At 46.5% G+C, this 21,599-nt stretch overlaps 1 protein-coding gene and 1 long non-coding RNA gene across 15 annotated transcripts in view; one reads left to right on the top strand and one right to left on the bottom strand.

The window, feature by feature from the left end:
- ESYT2 (extended synaptotagmin 2) overlaps positions 1–15,031 on the bottom strand; it is a 78,892-nt gene extending 63,861 nt beyond the window's left edge. For 8 of the 13 annotated variants that reach the window (XM_086394650.1, XM_086394651.1, XM_086394653.1 and 5 more), the window contains exon 1: positions 14,336–15,031. In XM_086394650.1, the coding sequence (XP_086250776.1) occupies positions 14,336–14,647 (312 nt within the window). In that variant the 5' untranslated portion in view covers positions 14,648–15,031. Of the gene's footprint in view, positions 1–6,642; positions 6,762–14,335 lie in introns of those variants that run through there. The other 5 variants (XM_086394658.1, XM_086394661.1, XM_086394667.1 and 2 more) reach the window with 4 other exon arrangements.
- A 145-nt stretch (positions 15,032–15,176) lies between these two features.
- LOC147373357 (uncharacterized) lies at positions 15,177–21,372 on the top strand. Of its 2 annotated transcripts, none has more exons than XR_015161825.1 (2): positions 15,177–15,621; positions 20,289–21,372. It is a non-coding gene; the product is annotated as an uncharacterized LOC147373357 (long non-coding RNA). The 2 variants fall into 2 exon arrangements; XR_015161824.1 differs by having other exon boundaries at positions 15,224–15,679.
- Positions 21,373–21,599: the final 227 nt, after the last annotated feature.

Here is a 21,599-nt window from a genome sequence, read left to right as displayed (position 1 = left end):
AGTGAACTCCAGGAGTTGGTGATGGACAGGGAGGCCTGGTGTGCTGTGATTCATGGGGTCGCAAAGAGTCAGACACGACTGAGCAACTGAACTAACTGACTGACCTTCCCCCATCTCTGATCTGTAACAGAACCTGGCATCCAGACCCGATGAGATGGTTATTTTGAGGCACTAGCCTGTCATCTTCTTCATCAGCAGGCTCCTTGAATCAAGTCTCTTTCTTGCCTCAACCCCTTGTCTCTTAGATTCACTGGCCTGTCGTGCACTGAGCAGAGTGAGCTTGGACTCAGTAAAAGGATGGTTTTGGTCACTGACTCCTATACAATGTTATGAACCTCTGTCCATGGTTCTTCAGGCACTCTTGTCTACCAGATCTAATCCCTTGAATCTATTTGTCACCTCCACTGTCACCACCCACTCCAAGGGATTTGATTTAGGTCTAGTGGTTTTCCCTACTGTCTTCAATCGTAGCCTGAATTTGGCAATAAGGAGTTCGTGATCTGAGCCACAGTCAGTGCCAAGTCTTGCTGACTGTATAGAGCTTCTCCATCTTCGGCTGCAAAGAATACAGGCTGATTTCGGTATTGACCATCTGGTGATGTCCACATGTAGAGTCGTATCTTGTGTTGCTGCAAAACGGTGTTTGCTATGACCAGTGTGTTCTCTTGACAAAACTTTGTTACCTTTGCCCTGGTTCATTTTGTACTCCAAGGCAAAACTTAACCTGTTATTCCAGGTATCTCTTGACTTCCTACTTTGCATTCCAATCCCCTACGATGAAAAGGACATCTTTTTTTGTTGTTAGTTCTAGAAGGTCTTAGAACTGATCAATTTCAGCTTCTTTGGCATCGGTGGTTGGGGCGCAGACTTGGATCACTGTGATGCTGAGTGGCTTGTCTTGGAAATGAACCATGATCATTCTGCTGTTTTTGAGACTGCACCCAAGTACTGCATTTTTGACTCTCTTGTTGACTATGAAGGCTACTCCATTTCTTCTAAGGGATTCTTGCCCACATTAGTAAATGACTAGATGAAATGATGTCTAATCCCCAGTTTCTTCCTCACCACCATCAAGAGAGGGCTGAGAACTCACAGACTTCCCAGTTCAAAGTCTGTCGCAGACCCAAAGTGCGTGCCAGTGTGGTCTGTCCCCTCGCCCTTAGGACAGGGTAACAGGCACGCTGCGGGCCTTACTGACTTCCTCTACGCAGAGCTTGGAAGAGAAGCTGCACACAGTGAGCACTAATGGATGGACCATGTCCCCTTTTTTTTGGCCATGCTGTGTGGCTTGTGCTATCTTAGTTCCCTGACCAGGGCCTGAGCCCGGGCCATGGCAGTGAAAGCATGGACTCACAACGGCTGGATGGCCAGGGAATTCCCTTTCCTCATTTTCCACCTCCTGATTTCCTCCGGGGAGCAAAGGCCTGTCCTGGGTGCTCTGGTCTTTCTACACTGTCTACACTCACTTCCTCCATTTCTCCACTTCAAGCATGATCTCAAGCACCCATCGCCTGTGAACTGAGGTATCCGGCTATGCTCCCAGGTCTCCCTTACCAGCCACTGGCTGCTGTTGGACAACTCCTCTAAGAACTCCTTTAGGGTTCTTAAACTCAACGTTTATAAGACAAGATTAACCATCTCCCAGCCTTATCCCTAGGCCTCCAAACTCCTGTTCCTACTGAATGGTTACTGGCGAAGGCCATCACGCGTCCTCCCCTAGGGGCTCAGCTGGAGCCGCCTTCCCTCCACGAGCCCAGCCCTGTATCCCTCCCTCCAGTGAGCCGTCAGGGCCAGGCGCTGCTTCCTTCCTCAGGCTCGGAGCTGGTCCCCACTCTGTCCCCTCAGTCTCCTTGGCCATCACTGCCAGATTTATCTTGCTACACGTCCAGTTTTCAAATTGGGACATGCCATCGCTTTAAATGTTTCGGTGTTTTCCTGGCGTCGTTCAGATCTGGCCCAAATGCCAGCAGCGAGAGGCCCTGCTCCACTCCTCAGCTCCCGACGCAAACACTGTAGCCCAGCTCCTCTCCCCCACCTGCACCCACAAGGCCACATGTAATTCTCAGGCACCAGGAGAACGGCAGTGAAGGGGAATAGTCACAGTACTGAACCCAAGACACAACATGAATCTGAGCCCAGAGGTCCAGTGGAGGGAAAGGCCTTCCAGAGCAGATGAGACAAAGCTGAGCCACCGCCACTGTGCTCAGCTACCCTCCTCCTGAGTATCCAAGATGGAGGGGCGCTCGTGGCTCTTCAGGAGATGGCCACGTTTCACTCCTTAGGACTCGTGTTTCCTTACGAGACAAAAAAAAAAGGACTTAGCAGATGTGATAAGTTGAGTTGATAAGCTCTTGAGTTGAGGAGCTGTCCTGCGTCCTGTGTGGGCTGTGATGCAATCACACACGTCCTCTCAGGTGGGAGCAGAGGCAGAACAGACACAGACAGAAAACAGAAAGTATGTGATGACTGGAGCAGCTGCCGGCAGTGAGGGTGAGGAGCCACGCACCCAGGAGCGCAGCTCCAGAAGCTGGGAAGGGCCTGTCAATCCCCTGGTTTCAGCCCTTGGGAACTGCTTCCAGACTTTTGGCCCCCAGAACTGTAAATGATAAATCTGTGCTGTTTTAAGCCACCAGTTTGCAGAGCTTTCTTCTGGTGGCCCCAGTCCGGGGAGCAAGCTAAGGGGGCTGCTCCCTTCCCCTCTTGCCCATCCATGATGAAACAGCCCTCAGGTAAGTCCTGCTAAGACTGTCCCTCACACACACAGCAGTGTTCATGCTTTCACTTCCCCAGTGTAAAACCACAATCAGATTCAAGCTACTAAGTAAAATCAACACTTTCTAACAGCTCCGAATAGATTTCAAAATCTATGTATATGAAAAAACATTAATTTAGCATTAATAGATCTTATGTGTTCACCTGCTATGCATGCAAGTATTTATAGCACAAATGAAATAAATTGATGATCTCAGTAGGCAGCTCACCTCAAATACATATATTGGCATCATAGGCATTACACGACAATTTATAATTGAGTGTAGAGTCCTCGTAAAACAAGCAATTAGTAGTTCACTGTTTCAACCACTCACTAGGTTTTCTGTGCAGACTCCTTGCAAACTGTTAGATGCTACAGCAGACATAAAAAGTCCCTGTCTTCAAACTCTTGATCCACAATTACAAGACTAAGCACACTTAACTGAATGATTGATATGAAGCAGTTCTGTGAGAAAACAAGAGCATCGCCCAGATGAGGAACTTTCATCTGATGCTGGTACCTCAGAACATGAGTGGCAGACTCAAAACCCAGCATTTCACACGCACTCCAGGGTAGAATTTACGGCACAAAGCAAGCTGGAGGATGTTGTCTTTCCACATCACTGGGTTTATCTTCTGCAGATCCACCGTACTCTAAGAAACCCAGAACATAACCCACTGGATGGAAACAGAAGGAAACAACTCTACATCTAATATCGGTTAAATTAAACTATCATAGTTGACCCAAAATTTTGTTGTTGTTGTTCAGCTCAGTCATGTCCGACTCTGCGACCCCATGGACTGCAACACGCCAGGCTTGCCTGTCTTTCACCATCTCCTGGAGCTTGCTCAAACTCATTCATTGAGTCAGTGATGCCATCCAACCATCCCATCCTCTGTCATCTTCTTCTCCTCCTGCCTTCAATCTTTCCCAGCATCAGGGTCTTTTACAATGAGTCAGTTCTTCGCATCAGGTGGCCAAAGTATTGGAGTTTCAGCTTCAGCGTCAGGCCTTCCAATGAATGAATATTCAGGACTGATTTCCTTTAGGATGGACTGGTTGGATCTCCTTGCTGTCCAAGGGACTCTCAAGAGTGTTCTCCAACACCACAGTTCAAAAGCATCAATTCTTCAGCACTCAGCCTTCTTCATGGTCAAACTCTCACCTCCACACATGACTACTGGAAAAACCATAGCTTTGACTAGATGGACCTTTGTCAGCAAAGGTCTCAAAGACATCTCTTTGCTTTTCAATACACTGTCTAGGTTTGTCAGAGTTTCTCTTCCAAGCAGCAAGCGCCTTTTAATTTCATGGCTGCAGTCACTGTCCATAGTGATTTTGGAACACAAGAAAATAAAGTCTGTCACTGTCTTCATCCCCCCCCCCCCATTCGCCACTAACTGACAGGACCAGATGTCATGATCTTAGTTTTTTGAATGTTGAGTTTTAAGCCAGTTTTATCACTCTCCTCTTTCATCTTCACCAAGTTCCTCTTCACTTTCTGCCATTAGGGTGGTGTCATCTGCGTATCTGAGGTTATTGATATGCAGTTTCAAACCCCCACTTTAGTCCCCAACCAACACTTACTCACAAGAGGAAGGAAATGAGCACATGAATTTAAAGGTTTTGCGTGACAGTCTCCTAATGGAACGAGCCACAGCCATCTGCTGTGTCAGGGCGGCTGCTACAGCAGAGCAAGAGCAACCACAGCCTCAGGCAGGAGACGGGGACAGAGGACGACACGGGGACAGAGGACGACACGGGGACAGAGGACAGGCGGCTCCGTGGACTGAGTCTGAGCAAGCTCCAGGAGATGGTGAAGGGCAGGGAAGCCTGGCATTCTGCAGCGTTCATGGGGTCACAAAGAGTTGGACACGACTGAGGGACTGAACAGCAGCAGGACAGAATTTAAGGAAGAGGCAGCGAGGATGAGGGGTAACAACACTGGCTCCTTGGATATTACTTTAGGATGTTCAGAGACAAAAGAGAAAGAAAATACAAGGAGTATTTTCAAGTGCAACTCATAACAAAGCATTATGGTAGATAAACTCTTAGCAACAAAACAAACAACCCCAGTGAAACAGAAACTAACAGAAGCTCTGTCATTTGCCTGCTCCAGCTGAAGTGGGGGAGGCAGTGGCAAGGTGAGAGACGCCCTCAGGCAGCAGGAAGCTGGAGGTTAACAGCCGACAGTTAAAAGGAGGCATCAGCACGGGATTCCTAACCCTAAGGGACCTCCAGCTACCCTGCCAGCCCTGCTGCTGCTGCTAAGTCGCTTCAGTCGTGTCTGACTCTGTGCGACCCCATAGACGGCAGCCCACCAGGCTCCCTCGTCCCTGGGATTCTCCAGGCAGGAACACTGGAGTGGGTTGCCATTTAGCCCTGGGCCTTCCTTATTCCAGCCTCAAGACCACAACACACAAGCCGAGGCTCCTGTCAGTGCCCACCTAATGATAAGGGCACTAAGGTTCTGAAAGCAGTGCTGACCTGTCAGAGAGCACAGAGCTGGGAGTGGGTGGGCCTCAGACAGGAACCCACGTGGGTCAGACCAAGCCTGCTTCTCGAGTGTGTGCCCCAGCGGCAACACCGTCACGTGTGACACAGGTCCCTGAGGGTGACCCACAACACTCAGTGCCCAAGGACTGCCAGGTAACACTGACGACGCCAGTCACACAGCTGGCTATTTTCAGACAAGATCAAGGACAATGCAGTGAGCCCTCTCAGCCATTTCCAAACAACTATCCCTATACCATGCTACAAAAAGCAATGACTTGGCTTACCCAACTCTCACTTGCCAACACAGCACAGAGGAAGAAAAGCCCTTCAAAGAGTGACTGCGTGGGAGCACTCTCTTCTTCTAAAGGTTATTTACATAAGAGGGGATCTGGATAAATCTACTGTGCTTATTTTAACATCACACTATTCAAAAACAAACACTGCCCTCTAAAGCTAGACTTCTGCTTATAAAATTACTATGCTACTCTTAGGAGTTCAAAAATAGTTCATATATCCTGGACAGATTACATGAATGGCTCACACGAACCATCTTCTGTAACGTGAAAAGGTAAAAAATTAAATATCTCAAATTCTAGTTTTACCTTTTCTTAACCTTCAGTAACTAACAATCTCATTTTTGGAATCTGTACATGAGACAACCTAAATAAAGCATGGCACTCCCATAAACAAGACACTACTGCAAAAACCAGCCATGTTTCTGAAGAATAATGACATAATGTTCACACCATAATGCTTAGTGAAGGCAAATACAACACACACATACATCCATGTACCTCCAATCATGTCAATACTAAAGACTCAGAAAATCACCAAAACATTAATAATGGCTACCACTGGTTAGGAGGACAGTAGGTAACTGTTTTCCTTTTATTCTTCTGCAAAGCTTGAAATGTTCTACAATGAGTATGTATTCTCATACCAGAAAAACATGTTTTTAAAACTTGTCTAGCCATAATATAAAGGGCTTCCCTGAATCTGCCTGCCAATGCAAGAGACTCAAGAGACACAGGTTTGATCCCTGGGTCAGGAAGATCTCCTGGAGGAGGAAAGAGCAGCCCACTTCAGTATTCTTGCCTGGGAAATCCATGGACAGAGGAACCTGGCAAGCCACAGTTAGTCCACGGGGTTGCCAAGAGTCAGACATGACTGAGCCACTGAGCACACAGCCATAATAAAAGACATACAAGACAACATATTCATTGAAAGTAGAAAGATAAAGTTCACTACATGACTGAACAAAGAAAAGAACTTCAAGCTCAACTTCAATGACATTTTTGGAAATAATAAAAAAAGAAAGAATAATAAACACTTTCATATTAGTATTTCCACATCTGCCATTTGTGCGGTTATCACTAATTCTCAAGTATAGTCACCAGGTACGACGACGACGTCCTTTAAAAAACAGAGTCACCGCTGCTGACAGTGCCATCACTCTGATGTTCTCCTCTGCACATCCTGCTGTAATCCACTTAATAGACACAGAGATTGAACTACGGGTCTCAGAGGCATCCACTATGAGTGATCACAAGACTGCCTTTCCCAAAATAGGCATAGACAGGACAACATAACATTGAAGTTATATGCACAGCTAGCTGTATCTACAAACCCTAGAAGAAAGGGTTTAATCCTTATCAATAAAATCTTTTACAATACACTGATTTAAAGAGATGCTGCTGCTGCTGCTAAGTTGCTTCAGTCGTGTCCGACTCTGTGCAACACCATAGATAGCAGCCCACCAGGCTCCCCCATCCCTGGGATTCTCTAGGCTCTGGAGAACACTGGAGTGGGTTGCCATTTCCTTCTCCCATGCATGAAAGTGAAGTCGCTCAGTCGTGTCCAACTCTTCGGGACCCCAGGGACTGTAGCCTACCAGGCTCCTCTGTCCATGGGATTTTCTAGGCAAGAGTACTGGAGTGGGTTGCCATTGCCTTCTCCTTTAAAGAGATGAGCTATTACTTAAATGCACAAAATGCTCTAAAAGGCAGACTCTTTTAAAAAAATGAACATATCATTTCACCAACTGAAAGATCTAATAAAGGTTTGCCTTTCTTTTTCCACATGAATAATGTTTTAATACACTTTTTTGATTTAAGAAAAATGAGTATTATTTTTATTTTTTAAAAAAGAAAAAACTGCTAGTGCACACTAAAATTAGGATTATTCCTGGATTTATGTTATTATTAGCTATAAATTTCTGAGTTTAAGGCCTTGTCTTACTTATTACCTAGCACAGTACATGGAACATAGCAAAGGTTTAATAAATTCTGGCTCAGTGAACAGATGAATCAATAAAAGCTCATTTTTGATTCCTGCACTTAAGCTAGGCTTGTTACTTAAAATATCATCTACTCTAGGAAAAATTCACCAAAATAGAATAGTTTCCTTTTAAAAAAACTTACAAGACTTTTTTTTTTTAAAAAAACAGTTAAGCAGGGGAAAAAATGAAGCAAAACCACTGACAGGGAGAAAGACCATGAAAAAACTTGTGAATCAAACATGTTAAATGGAAAAATGCCATGCAAGACAACTACAGACACTATTTATACAAGAACTGTGCCCCACCCAGTTCCAAAAGAACACAAGGTGACTCAGTGTTTACAGCACAATAAGGTCCTTAGGAGTGAAAGCGAGCAGAGCTTGAGGGAAGGCGGGCGGGCACCTCCAGCAGCCCCTCCAGGCTGAGCGACCCAGCGGCAGCGTGGCGCTAAGTGTTCCGGAGCCAGGGCAGGAGATCTCCCGCACTGCGCAGGGTTCCCGTGTTCTGACCTCACGAGCCTGGTTCTGAACACATCGCCCAGCCCCCCTGAGACACGGGGGTGCTGCCTGACAGGTGGCCCAGTCCCCAGTTTGAGCACCTCCGCTCCTCACCCCTGGGCCTGGATGACAGTTCCCACCTTACTTACAACCCTCCCCCGCCTGAACCCCCACCAAGGAAAAGCCCAGGGATCCACTGTGCTGTCCTACTGGGCTCTGACACTTGACACCTCCACCCTGAGACACGCCTGATTTTGCTGTTCCCACTTATTCTTCTGTCCTTTAGGGTGTCTATACGCACACCTTCCCCCACAAACCACTTTCTGACCATGAGGGCACTCTTCAGCCATCACACCCCACCTCGTAGCTGCCTGGAGTAAGTACACACAGGAAGGGAAGGTGATCTCTAACACGACTGTAGATAGTGGGTCCTTAGATCTTTAAACGAAGAAGGAAAATTAATCCGACAGTGTTGGCATGGAAACCAAAAAAGATAATAAATTAACAAAACATAACAAAATTCAAGAGTCTACAAACAGTACATTCATTCTAAAATCATGCTATGAAGAATTCCCTGGTGGTCCAATGGTTAAGACTCCACATTTCCAGGACTTCCCTGGCGGCTCAGTAGTGAAGAATCCACCTGCCAATGTAGGACACAGGGGTTAGATCCCTGGTCCAGGAAGATCCCACATGCTGTGGCGCAACTAAGCCCCTGTACCCCAACTATTGAGCCTGTGCTCTAGAGCCCGCGAACCACAACTATTGAGCCCTCACGCCGCCAACTACTAAAGCCCAAGTGCCCTAGAACACACGATCAGCAAGAGAAGCCACCACGATAAGAAGGCAGAGCACCGCAACTGGAGGGTAGTCCTCGCTTGCTGCCACAGGAGAAAAGCCCATGCAATACTGAAGACCCAACACAGCCAAACAATAAATTACATAAATATAAAAAATTACATCTATATAAAAACTTCTCACTTCCACTCCAGGAAGTACAGGTTCTAGCCCTGGTAGAGAAACGAAGATACTGCATGCCACATGCTGGTGGCCCAAATAAACAAATAAATTAATTAAAAATTTTAAAAAATAGTGGGCCTTAAAAAAATAAAATCATGCTATGATAATGTCAGTGTTAGTTGCTCAGACATGTCTGACTCTTTGCGATCCCATGGGCTGTACCCCGCCAGGCTCCTCCATCCATGGGACTTCCCAGGCAAGAATACTGCAGTGGGTTGCTATCTCCTTTCCCAGGGAATCTTCCCAACCCAGGGATCAAACCTGGGTCTCCTGCACTGCAGACAAATTCCTTACAGTCTGAGTCACCAGGGAAGCCCTATGATAGAATATATCTTATAAAAAACAAACCAATTTACCAGCTAGATTTCTCAAATACACACTGTAATTACGTATCATTACCTTGAATTAAAGTTAAGAGTTTAGAATAACTCATACAGAACTCCCTACACACACACACATTTAGGATATTTACATCTTTGAAGTAAAATCTCTATTTGTTCATTTAGCCAATGTAGCAGCAATGCTTAAAGTAACATCTGTTGTTGTTTAGTCACTAAGTTGTGTCAGATTCTCTGTCCGTGGGCAAGAATACTGGAGTGGGTTGCCATTTCCTTCTCCAGGGGATCTTCAAGAACCAGGGATCAAACCCACATCCCTATATTCTTTACCAGGTGGATTCTTTACCACTGAACCATAGGGAAGTAGAAAGTAACATTAGGTTTAAGGTAATAATATTTATGGAGTTACTTTTTTCATTCATAAGCCCTCCTCGTTCATTAAATATTCTTTATAAATTACTCCAAATTTACATTGAAACAATAATTTTAAAAAGGTATAACAGCTTTAGTTGGAATTCCATAAGCAAGGTGGTTTGTGTGGCTTACTCTGTACTATAACTAATCACCTGTTTCACTTATTTTTAAAAGAAATTTAATGTCTATAATATTTTTCAATAGCACTATTGACAAGTAATTCACATACCATAAAATTCACTCATTTAACGTCTACAATTCAGTCGTTTTTAATCTATTTTCAACATCTGTGATATCATTCAAGGTTAAATGTCGCAACTAGTATAGAAATCATGAAAACTCACAAAGAATATAGTAAGAAGTTCACCAGGCCTAAGGAGAACACTAAGTGACTAGTCAGTTGTTGATAATTGTTTCTTCACAGGACCAAGATCTATATTTTACACAAATATTTAATATAACTTAATACAACATATATTAACTAAATATAACTTAATATAATTACATATATTTTCAATTCCTGTATCTGTTTAATTATTTACAGTTTAGTCCTAGCTCTACATTCTCCGATCTTGAAATATAAAGTGAGGCTAATATATTCACCTGAAGCAGAAAACCCAGAGCACACAACCTGATGTATGCATAGATCCTGAATGTGAATAGGTATTTACTGCTTTACGTCCGGCACCGTGGGGCCTTCTGCTCTAACTTCATGAAGCACTTGGCACAACAGTGAGCTGCCGGTGACTACAGCAGTAGCGGGTGCAGAAAGGAAACCCGAAGAGTATCCACATCTCTTTCATAGCTTTGAGGAGGTCCCAACATTTTCTCCAAGCACTTAATTGGTCTAGGGCCTAAAGTTGCAACTGCAGTTTAAAATAGCTAAACTCTGGGACCTGATGTAGTTACAAGTCTGTTAACGAGTCTTCACAAAACTTTTTAATAGGATAAGTCAATGATTAACACTGAGAATAAAAGTATTTGCCGTTCCTTTACATAAGACCAAACTTTGTACACATAATAAATTTTGGCTAGACTTAAAATTCTCCTGAACTTCCCAGAAGAACCACAGGAAGAAAGCTCTCCCTAAAGAAAAGCTAGTGCATAACAGTAAAAACAGCAGAACACATAAGCTGACGGTGCTTTAAATCTCAATCATCAAGGTGTAAGAAGCATAGAAGACCAATAGTCATTTACAGCAGGTTTGGGTTTCTAATTATTTGCTGCCATAGAATCAACATTAATTGGCAGCAGTGAAAACGGAAAAAGGGCAGACTTCACATCAAGTTCTACTTTTTCAAATAAACAAAAATCGTAGTGGAAAACCATCTTTACGCATCTCTATGAAAAACTCTTCAAGAATTTTCTTCAACCATAGTCTAATTTTACAGGGCTCAATTGACAAGGGACAACCACAGGGACAACAAAAAGGCCAGTCCTCAATCTGTCAACTCAGACTTACCAGGTGATTTCCCTGTTGATGAAAAAAGAGAGTAAAGAAATGAATAGTACTGTGGTTCATTAAAGCTGTAAGATCAAAGTCTTACAGAATTGTCACATGTTAAATGAGAGCCGTTTTTCATATCCTCCTAATAGCCTTGATTTGAAATAGTATATACACTTTTCTCAAAGTATTCATATTTGTTTATCAGCCAACATAAATTTTTACTTTACTAAATAAAAAGAAGAAAAATTGTGAGTAAACATATTCAAAAGTGAAGCTAGGAAGTGAGTACCACATTACTTCATGTTTTCCTCTGCTTCTACCCTGCTGTGAATCACAGCTGTCAATGACCCACTATGAAATCTGCACAAACACATCTTGTTCAAAGCAAAATACCAACCAGAAGAACCTAAGTTTGTACAGTAAAAATCAAAGAACTACTAATACAGAAATCTTAACTCTTCTTATATATGAACGATTTCTATTGCTGATTTATTTCCTAGCTATAACAGAACAGCAGGTCCACTTCTAGGCAGTGTAATTTACTGGCTTTATTAGGAAAATAACACATGGGTATTACAATAAAAAAGGTATTAAAACATCTTCCTCAAACCTCAGACTCCTAGGCTTTTCTTGGATATGATCACAATCAAATTTTGTGTGAATTCTCACAGCAGTTTTCTAAGCAATACAGGCGTGTTTAAGTGTATATACATGTAATGTGAGCGCAAATACAAATTTGATGAACAAGTGAAAAGCTGTGTGAAAAATAGAAATTCCATACTTTACGAGATGAACACCAAGGTTCATCAGTTTAAGTCACACTGAGGAAAATCCAAGAAAGGAATCTTTGGCTAATCACCCTTTTCTTCTGTTAATAAAATAATAACAATTTGTCATGTCCTTCAATATGGTAACAAACATACCTGTTAATTTATTGTTAAAACAGCATGCATTTCACAACTTTCACAAGCACTGATGTTAGCCAACTGCCCCATAACCAACTATCTATGAATGTCAACAGCCCCAATTCCTGTGACTCTCGACCCTGATTATGTCTACTGTTTGGGTAATGTCCCTATGCTATGCTATGCTATGCTATGCTAAGTCACTTCAGTTGTGTCCGACTCTGTGCGACCCCATAGACGGCAGCCCACCAGGCTCCCCCGTCCCTGGGATTCTCCAGGCAAGAACACTGGAGTGGGTTGCCATTTCCTTCTCCAATGCATGAAAGTGAAAAGTGAAAGTGAAGTCGCTCAGTCGTGTCCGACTCTTAGCGACCCCATGGATTGCAGCCTAACAGGCTCCTCTGTCCATGGGATTTTCCAAGCAAGAGTACTGGAGTGGGGTGCCATTAATGTTCCTACTCACTGTTTTTGGTTACTTTCTGTAATCATTTAATTTGGTGTAACATAAGACACAAGATGCCACTTGAAAGTCCTTCTGCCTTTCCAAAAAGTGCATCTCTGTTCTTGGCTTTTCACACCTGGGTTTCTACACTTCACTCCTCTTTGCTGCTACTGGCGAAAAGCTACACCACACTACTTATTCTGATTCTTCCAAATACTACTGTGCACACATCCACCATGTATTGATAGAATTTTAAATTCCCAAAGTCCCTGACTGTGAGATTCTTACTACAATTGCTATTTGTCCTCACAGGTAGTAGCCATTAGGTTAGGTTCCTCCTGACCCTGGGCACTCCAGCTTTGCAACCTGTCTGCCTGTGTCATGTACTCCATGACAAATGTCTTATGACTGGAAACAGGGATCACACGCCAAGTCCTTTTCTCCGCTAACAGAAAACGACCCTTCTGAAAGTCACTGGCTGGCCATTTCCCCATGAAGTTTACATCAAGCCTAACATGAGCATCATTTATCTTAAAATAAGCACTATTTCCTGTTGCCTGAAACTGCGACACCAACTTATGGCTAAGAAAGCAGGAGGAAGCCAACTCGATTGGTTTCCACATTGCATAAATAAATTATGAGAATTGCTGGGTGTAAACATAATCAATACCAGGACTCTTTCCATTAGTGCAACTCTTCCAAAACTTCCTGCCCCCACCCACCTAAAATTCACCTCGGATTCAAGTCTACCCTACATAAAAGCTACTCAGCTCATAACGTTACTTCCAAAGATGTGAAAACAAACCTCCAATTATCGTAACATCAGAGGACCTTTTGGCGGACCCCCCACTGCTCAACTGTGTCAGAAACAACCGAGAAACGGCTGAGGCGTCTCAGCGGAGGAGGAAACCGCCCTTCCCCGCTCACCGCTGGCCGCCTTCTCCGCAGCAGAGAAGCGAGCGGCGTCCAGGCCCGCGGAGCGCACCAGGCGCCCCGAGCTCACATTCCAGCGGCGGGAGTCGCGGCACCGCGCGGGGAGGCCCGGCGACGTGGCCGCGGGAGGAGCGCGCGGGGCGCGCCTCACCTGCGCTCGGGACCCGCCCGCGCGGAGAGGGGAAGGCGCCCACCCGCGGGGTCTGCGGGCCGGGGTGGGGGCCCGGCGACAGCGGCGGCGACCCCCGATTTACCTGGCTCGGACAGACGCCAGCGCCCGGGGCTCAGAACGCCCCAGGTGGGAGGGGTCGAGGAATGAGGGGACCCCAGACCCGGGAGGGGCGGGGACGAGCCCGGACTTCCGACCGGGCGGGCGGCCAGCGCCAGGACCCGGGTCGCGGCGGGCAGGGACCCTGACTCGGGCGGGATCCGGTCGGGTGGGGCGAGGACACGCAGGAACCCCTGACGGGGCGGGTGGGAACCCCGACCAGGCGGAGTAGTGGCGGGCGGAGACCCCTGACCCAGCGGGCAGGCGGGGTCAGGGCGGGTGGGGACCCGACCCGGGCCGGGTAGTGGTGGGTCGGTACTCCCGACGGGCTTTCCCGGCCGGGCGGGCAGGCGGGGTCAGGGCCGGGACCGTGGCGGGCGGGCATCCCTGGTCTGACCTGGGCCAGAGTAAAGGTAGGCGAGGACCTCCCAGACCGAGTGGGAAGGCGGGGTCAGAGCGGGCCCGGGGCCCCTGACCCTGACCAGCGGAGGCCGGCAGGGCTGGTCAGGTCCGGGGGCGGGCCGGGGTCCGCGGCGCCCACTCACCCAGGCCGGCAAGTCGCAGGCGCGCACCCCTAGGCGCACGGCGCGCTCCTCGTCCTCCAGTAACGCCAGCGCGCGGCACAGGCGGGTGGCCTTAAGGCCGCGGCTCCTGCGGCACCACACGAGCAGCCCGAGCGCCAGCAGCACCCAGCTGAAGCTCAGGCCCAGGTAGCCCAGCGCGTACACCGGCAACAACAGCGCGAAGCTGCGCGCCAGCTGTGCCAGCAGCCCTGCCACGTCCACGCTCAGCGCCGCGCCGGGGGGCTCTGCCCCGGAGGCGCCCACCTCGGGGCCCGGAGCCCTGGAGCCGCTCATGGCCCCGCCGCGTACCGCTCCCCTCGGTTCCCGGCCGAGGCGCCTCAGCCCGCGCTGCAGCGCCCCTCTGAGGGGACGGCGTAGCCGCCCGACCCACCCGCCCGCGCTTCCGCCCGCGGCGCCGTGTGACGTCAGCACGCAGGGCGGTGGCGGTGGCGGAGAGGAGCGGAGGTGTTCCACTGCGGCAGCCGGGTGTGGCCCCAGGCCTGGGTGCGGCCCAACGCGGGGTGGGCCCGGCCCGCGAGGGACGTCATCCCACAAGGCCCGCCAGCGCCGCGGTGGCGGGGGGTTGGGCGGGGCTGGCTGGTGTGTGGCTTCTTGGCGCGGGTGGGCGGGGCGCCTCTGACGCTGGGGGGGCCGGGCCCGGCGTGGGTGTCGCCTCACAGGCTTGAGAGAGCGCCCCTGAGGCGAGGTGGGCGGTGCTTTGTGACGTCATCACGGACTGGCGGGGCGCCTCTGACACTGGGGGGAGCTGGGCTCGGCGTGGGTGTCGCCTCACAGGCTTGAGAGCGCGCGCCTGAAGCGGAGTGGGCGGTGCTTTGTGACGCCATCACGGATGGGCGGGGCGCCCTTGAGGCGTGGCGGGCGGGTTTTGCGTGAAAGTTGCGGCGCGGAACGATCAGCCAGCCGGCTTCCGTGTTCGCCGAAGGGGCTCCGCTCTCCCAGTCACCTGGGCCGCGCTTCGCGCCGGGATACTGCGGAAGGAGAAGCCCACGCTCCTGAGTTTGCGGGTCCTGACCGCCCACAGCCGACGGACGATTTCCTGACGGAATTCTCTCCGCGGCCCTGGAGACAAGGGAGCTTGGATAGGCCGCTTTGTGCGCGAAGGCGGGGCTTCTTCTCGCCCGCGGGATCGCGGGGACCCGACAGCCGCCCTCAGCAGGATTTCCGACGAGCGCCCGTGTTTCCTGAATACCTTCGCTAGCAGGACAAACCGCTCTTGATCGCTCTGTTTCCCCTTAAACTCAATCAGGGTAATTATATTTGCACTCTAGTCTCCTTAAAGCCAAACAGTTGCAGAGGACAGCCTAAGTAAGTTTTTAAAGCATATCAAGTGGTTTCGAAGGATATTTTAATTCAATTTCTGGCAGCCTTGAATGATCACCTTTAGGAGGGACAGAGCCTATTGGACATGGAACAACAGACTGGTTCCAAATCAGGAAAAGGAGTACGTCAAGGCTGTATATTGTCACCCTGCTTATTTAACTTATGTACAGAGTACATCATGAAAAATGCTGGGCTGGCTGAATTAGAAGCTGGAATCAAGAATGCCAAGAGAAATACCAATAATCTCAGATATGCAAATGACACCACCCTTAGGGCAGAAAGTGAAGAGAAACTAAAGAGCCTCTTGATGAAAGAGGAGAGTGAAAAAGCTGGCTTAAAACTCAGCATTCAAAAAGCTAAGATCATACCATCCGGTCCCAACACTAAATGGCAAGTAGATGAGGAAACAATGGAAACAGTGACAGATTTTGTTTTCTTGGGCTCCAGAATCATTGCAGATGGTGACCGCAAACCATGAAGTTAAAAGATGCTTGCTCCTTGAATAAAATGTATGACAAACCTAGACAGCATATTAAAAAGCAGCGACATTACTTTGTAACACAGGTTCGTATGGTCAAAGCTATGGTTTTTCCAGTAGTTATGTATGGATATGAGAGTTGAACCATAAAGAAGAATGAGCACCAAGGAATCGATGCTTTTGAACTGTGGTGTTGGAGAAGACTCTTGAGAGTCCCTTGGAGAGCAAAGAGATCCAACCAGTCCACATCCTAAAGGAATATTCATTGGAAGGACTGATGCCGAAGCTGAAACTCCTGTACTTTGACCACCTGATGTGAAGAACTGACTCATTTGGAAAGACTGATGCTGGGAAAGATTGAAGGTGGGAGGAGAAGGGGCTGAGAGAGGATGAGGTGATTGGATGGCATCACCGACTCAATGGACATGAGTTTGAATAAACTCCGGGAGTTGATGATGGACAGGGAAGCCTGGTGTGCTGCAGTCCATGGGGTCACAGAGAGTCAGACACAACTGAGTGAACTGAGCTGAACTGAGGCTTTAAGTTGGTAAGGACAGGAACCATATTTATTATGTTGATTATCATCTCTTCAGGCTAGCACAGTACGTGTCACAGCAGGTCCTGAGTGAATAAAGGATACCCCCTCCCCTCATCTGTGAGTCTGTATGTAATAGGTATACATAAGTGTGTGTGTGTGTGTGTGTGTGTGTGGCTATGGAGAGATATGTAAATATATAATCTCATAACATTGCTCTAGGGTCTTAAACACACAACATGAAGCAAGGACACTAAACCAGAAGCAAGGGAAGGAGTGTTTTTTTCTTTCTCTTCCCCAAATTACATCATGTGAGTTATAGATACATGAAAGGGTGAGTCTCATCCCTTTTGCTAGGCAGCAGCTTAAAGCTGAAAGGCCACCTGTCACTCAAGGCCAATTTACAACCTCAAAACAAGTAATTGCCGTGTTAACCTAGGAAGAAGCATGAGCCTTTCTGTCTTGTGGTATTTCCTCTAAAAAGCTGTAGAATCATATCCTATCAGAGAAGGCAATGGCAACCCACTCCAGTACTCTTGCCTGGAAAATCCCATGGACAGAGGGGCCTGGAAGGCTGCAGTCCATGCAGTCGCTAGGAGTCGGACACGACTGAGCGACTTCACTTTCGCTTTTCAGTTTCATGCATTGGAGAAGGAAATGGCATCCCAGGGACAGCGGAGCCTGGTGGGCTGCCATCTATGGGGTCGCACAGAGTCGGACACGACTGAAGCCACTTAGCAGCAGCAGCAGCAGCAGCATATCCTATAGATAAAAATTTGGATGAACATGATCCATATGAGAAATCCTGCATGTCTGTGATAAAGACTTTGACTTGGCGGCCTTGTTATTTAGTCCCTCAGTTGTGTCCGACTCTTTGTGACCCCATGAACTGCAGCACACCAGGCTTCCCTGTCGTTCACCATCTCCTGGAGCTTGCTCAAACTCATGTCTGTTGAGTCGATGATGCCATCCAACCATCTCGTCCTCTGTCATCCCCTTCTCCTCCTGCCTTCAGTCTTTCCCAGCATCAGTCTTTTCTGATGAGTCGACTCTTCAAAACAGGCAGCCAAAGTATTGGACTACACATCAGTCCTTCCAATGAGTATTCAGGACTGATTTCCTTTAGGGTTGACTGGTTTGATCTCCTTGCTCTCCAAGGGACTCTCAAGAGTCTTCTCCAACACCACAGTTCAAAAGCATCGATTCCTTGGTGCTCATTCTTCTTTTTGGTTCAACTCTCACATCCATACATAACTACTGGAAAAACCATAGCTTTGACCATACGAACCTGTGTTACAAAGTAACGTCGCTGCTTTTTAATATGCTGTCTAGGTTTGTCATACATTTTATTCAAGGAGCAAGCATTTTTTTACTTCATGGTTTGCGGTCACCATCTGCAATGATTCTGGAGCCCAAGAAAATAAAATCTGTCACTGTTTCCATTGTTTCCTCATCTACTTGCCATTTAGTGTTGGGACCGGATGGTATGATCTTAGCTTTTTGAATGCTGAGTTTTAAGCCAGCTTTTTCACTCTCCTCTTTCATCAAGAGGCTCTTTAGTTTCTCTTCACTTTCTGCCCTAAGGGTGGTGTCATTTGCATATCTGAGGTTATTGGTATTTCTCTTGGCATTCCTGATTCCAGCTTCTAATTCAGCTAGCCCAGCATTTTTCTTGATGTACTCTGCACACAAGATAAATAAGCAGGGTGACAATATACAGCCTTGACATACTCCTTTCCTGATTTGGAACCAGTCTATTGTTCCATGTCCAGTTCTAACTGCTGCTTCTTGACCTGTATACAGGTTTCTCAGGAGGTAAGTAAGGTGGTCTGGTATTCCCATGTCTTTAAGAATTTTCTGCAGTTTGTTGTGATCCACGGTAAGGTGTACCTTCTTTGGCACTGACTTTCTTTGAGATTAGAATGAAAACTGACCTTTTCCAGTCCTGTGGCCACTTCTGAACTTTCCAAATTTGCTGGCATATTGAGTGCAGCTCTTTCACAGCATCATCTTTTAGGATTTGAGATAGCTCAATGGGAATTTCATCACCTCCACTAGCTTTGTTCGTAGTAATGCTTCCTAAGGCCGACTTGACTTCACACTCCAGGATGTCTGGCTCTAGGGTGAGTGATTATACCATAGTGGTTATCTTTGTCATGAAGATCTTTTTTGTAGAGTTCTTCTGTGTATTCTTGCCACCTCTTCTTAATATCATCTGCTTTTGTTAGGTCCATACTATTTCTGTCATTTATTGTCCTCATTTTTGCATGAAATGTTCCCTTCATGTCTCTAATTTTCTTGAAGAGAAAATTTGTTGTTATCCTTACCATGCATCACAACAAACTGGAAAATTCTTAAAGACATGGGAATACCAGACCACCTTACCTGCCTTGTGAGAAACCTGTATACAGGTCAAGAAGGAACAGTTAGAACTGGACGAGGGACAATGGACTGATTCCAAATTGGGAAAGGAGTTTGTCAAGGTTGTGTATTTCTTGAAGAAATCTCTTGTCTTTCCCGTTCTATTGTTTTCCTCTATTTGCATTGATCACTTAGGAAGGGTTTCTCATCTCTCCTTGCTATTCTTTGGAACTCTGCATTCAGATGGGGATATTTTTCCTTTTCTCCTTTGCCTTTTGCCTCTCTTCTCAGCTATTTGTAAGGCCTCCTCAGACAACCATTTTGCCTTTTTGCATTTCTTTTTCTTGATTATGGTCTTGAGCAGTGCCTTCTGTCACAAACCTCCGTCCATAGTTCTTCAGGCACTCTGGCTATCAGATCTAGTCCCTTGAATCTGTTTGTCACTTCCACTGTATAATTGTAAGGGATTTGATTTAGGTCATACCTGGATGGTGTAGTGGTTTTCCCTAGTTTCTTCAATTTAAGCCTGAATTTGGCAATAAGGAGTTCATGATCTGAGCCATAGTCAGCTCCTGGTCTTGTTTTTTCAGTCTGTATAGAGCTTCTCCATCTTCAGCTGCAAAGAATATAATCAATCTGATTTTGGTATTTTCCATCTGGTGATGTCCATGTGTAGAGTTGTCTCTTGTGTTGTTGGAAGAGGGTGTTTGCTATGACCAGTGTGTTCTCTAAGCCTTTACCCTACTTCATTTTGTACTCCAAGGCCAAACTTGCCCACTACTCCAGGTATCTCTTGACTTCCACATTTGCATTCCATTCCCATATGATGAAAAGAATATCTTTTTTGGGTGTTAGTTCTAGAAGGTCTTGTAGGTCTTCATAGAGCTTTTCAACTTCAGCTTCTTTAGCATCAGCAATCGGGGCATAGTCTTGGATTACTGTGATACTGAATGATTTGCCTTGGAAATGAACAGAAATCATTCTGTCATTTTTGAGATTGCACCCAACTACTGCATTTCAGACGGTTTTGTTGACTGAGAGCTACTCCATTTCTTCTAAGGGATTCTTGCCCACAGTAGTAGATATAATGATCATCTGAATAAATTTGCCCTTTCCAGTCTATTTTAGATCCACTAATTCCTAAAATTTCAATGTTCACTCTTGCCATCTCCTGTTTGACCACTTCCAATTTACGTTGATTCATGGTCGTACCATTCCAGGTTCCTATGCAATATTATTCTCCAGTGGACCACATTCTGTCAGACCTCTCCACCTTGACCCACAGCACATTAAAAAGCAGAGACATTACTTTGTGAACAAAGGTTTGTTTAGTCAAGGCTATGGTTTTTCCATTGGTCATGTATGGATGTGAGAGTTGGACTATAAAGAAAGCTGTGTGCCAAAAAATTGCTGCTTTTGAACTGTGGTGTTGGAGAAGACTCTTGAGAGTCCCTTGAATTGCAAAGAGATCCAACCAGTCCATCCTAAAGGACATCAGTCCTGGGTGTTCATTGGAGGGACTGATGTTGAAGCTGAAACTCCAATACTTTGGCCACCTGATGCAGAGAGCTGACTCATTTGAAAAGACCCTGATGCTGGGAAAGATTGAGGGCAGGAGGAGAAGGGGATGACAGAGGATGAGATGGTTGGATGGCATCACCGACTCAATGGACATGGGTTTGGGTGAACTCCGGGAGTTGGTGATGGACAAGGAGGCCTGGGGTCGCAAAGAGTTAGACACGACTGAGCGACTGAACTGAACTGAACTGATGCAATATTCCAAAGCCAAACTTGCACCAATAAAGGGTCACGGTCACTGTTTGGTGCTCTGCTGCCCCTCTGATCCACTACAGCTTTGTGAATCCCCATGAAACCATTACACCTGAGAAGAATGCTCAACAAATGGATGAGATGCACTGAAAACTGCAGCACTGGCATCGGTCAACAGAAAGGGCCCAATTCTCTGCAACAAAGTTGAATGAATTGGGCTACGAAGTTCTGCCTCATCTGCCATATTCACCTGACTCTTGCCAACCAACTACCACTTCTTGAAGCATCTTGACAACTTTTTGCAGGGAAAATGCTTCCACAACCAGAAGAGGCAGGAAATGCTTTCCAAGAGTTCGTCGAATCCCAAAGCATGGATTTTTATGCTAGAAGAATAAGCAAACTTATTTCTCATTGGGAAAGATGTGTTGATTATAATGGTTCCTATTTTGATTAATAAAGATGTGTTTGAGCTTAGTTATGATTTAAAATTCATGGCCTGAAACTACCAACCTAATAAAATACTCTGTGCACCAATCAGTCTCCAGCCTCTCTGCTGCCTTTGTGACCCCACTGAAATTCTGGCTCCTTCCCAGCAAGGTGGAACCATCTCCTTCTACACTGAGCCTGTCGGCAAATACAGCCCAGCTCTTAGGTCTTTGATAGCATGTTACTCTACACCCTGGACTCCTGTAACCTCTTCATAGTGCCTCTTTCCTTATCTTCGGGGCAGACATTTTTCAGAGGAAAGACGAGCATGATCA

This window comes from Bos grunniens, chromosome 4 (assembly GCF_055505025.1).
Source record: "Bos grunniens cultivar Pamir isolate PY7600 chromosome 4, Bosgru_T2T1.0, whole genome shotgun sequence".
Lineage (NCBI taxonomy): Eukaryota > Metazoa > Chordata > Mammalia > Artiodactyla > Bovidae > Bos > Bos grunniens.
This window is presented reverse-complemented; position numbering and strand designations above follow the sequence as displayed.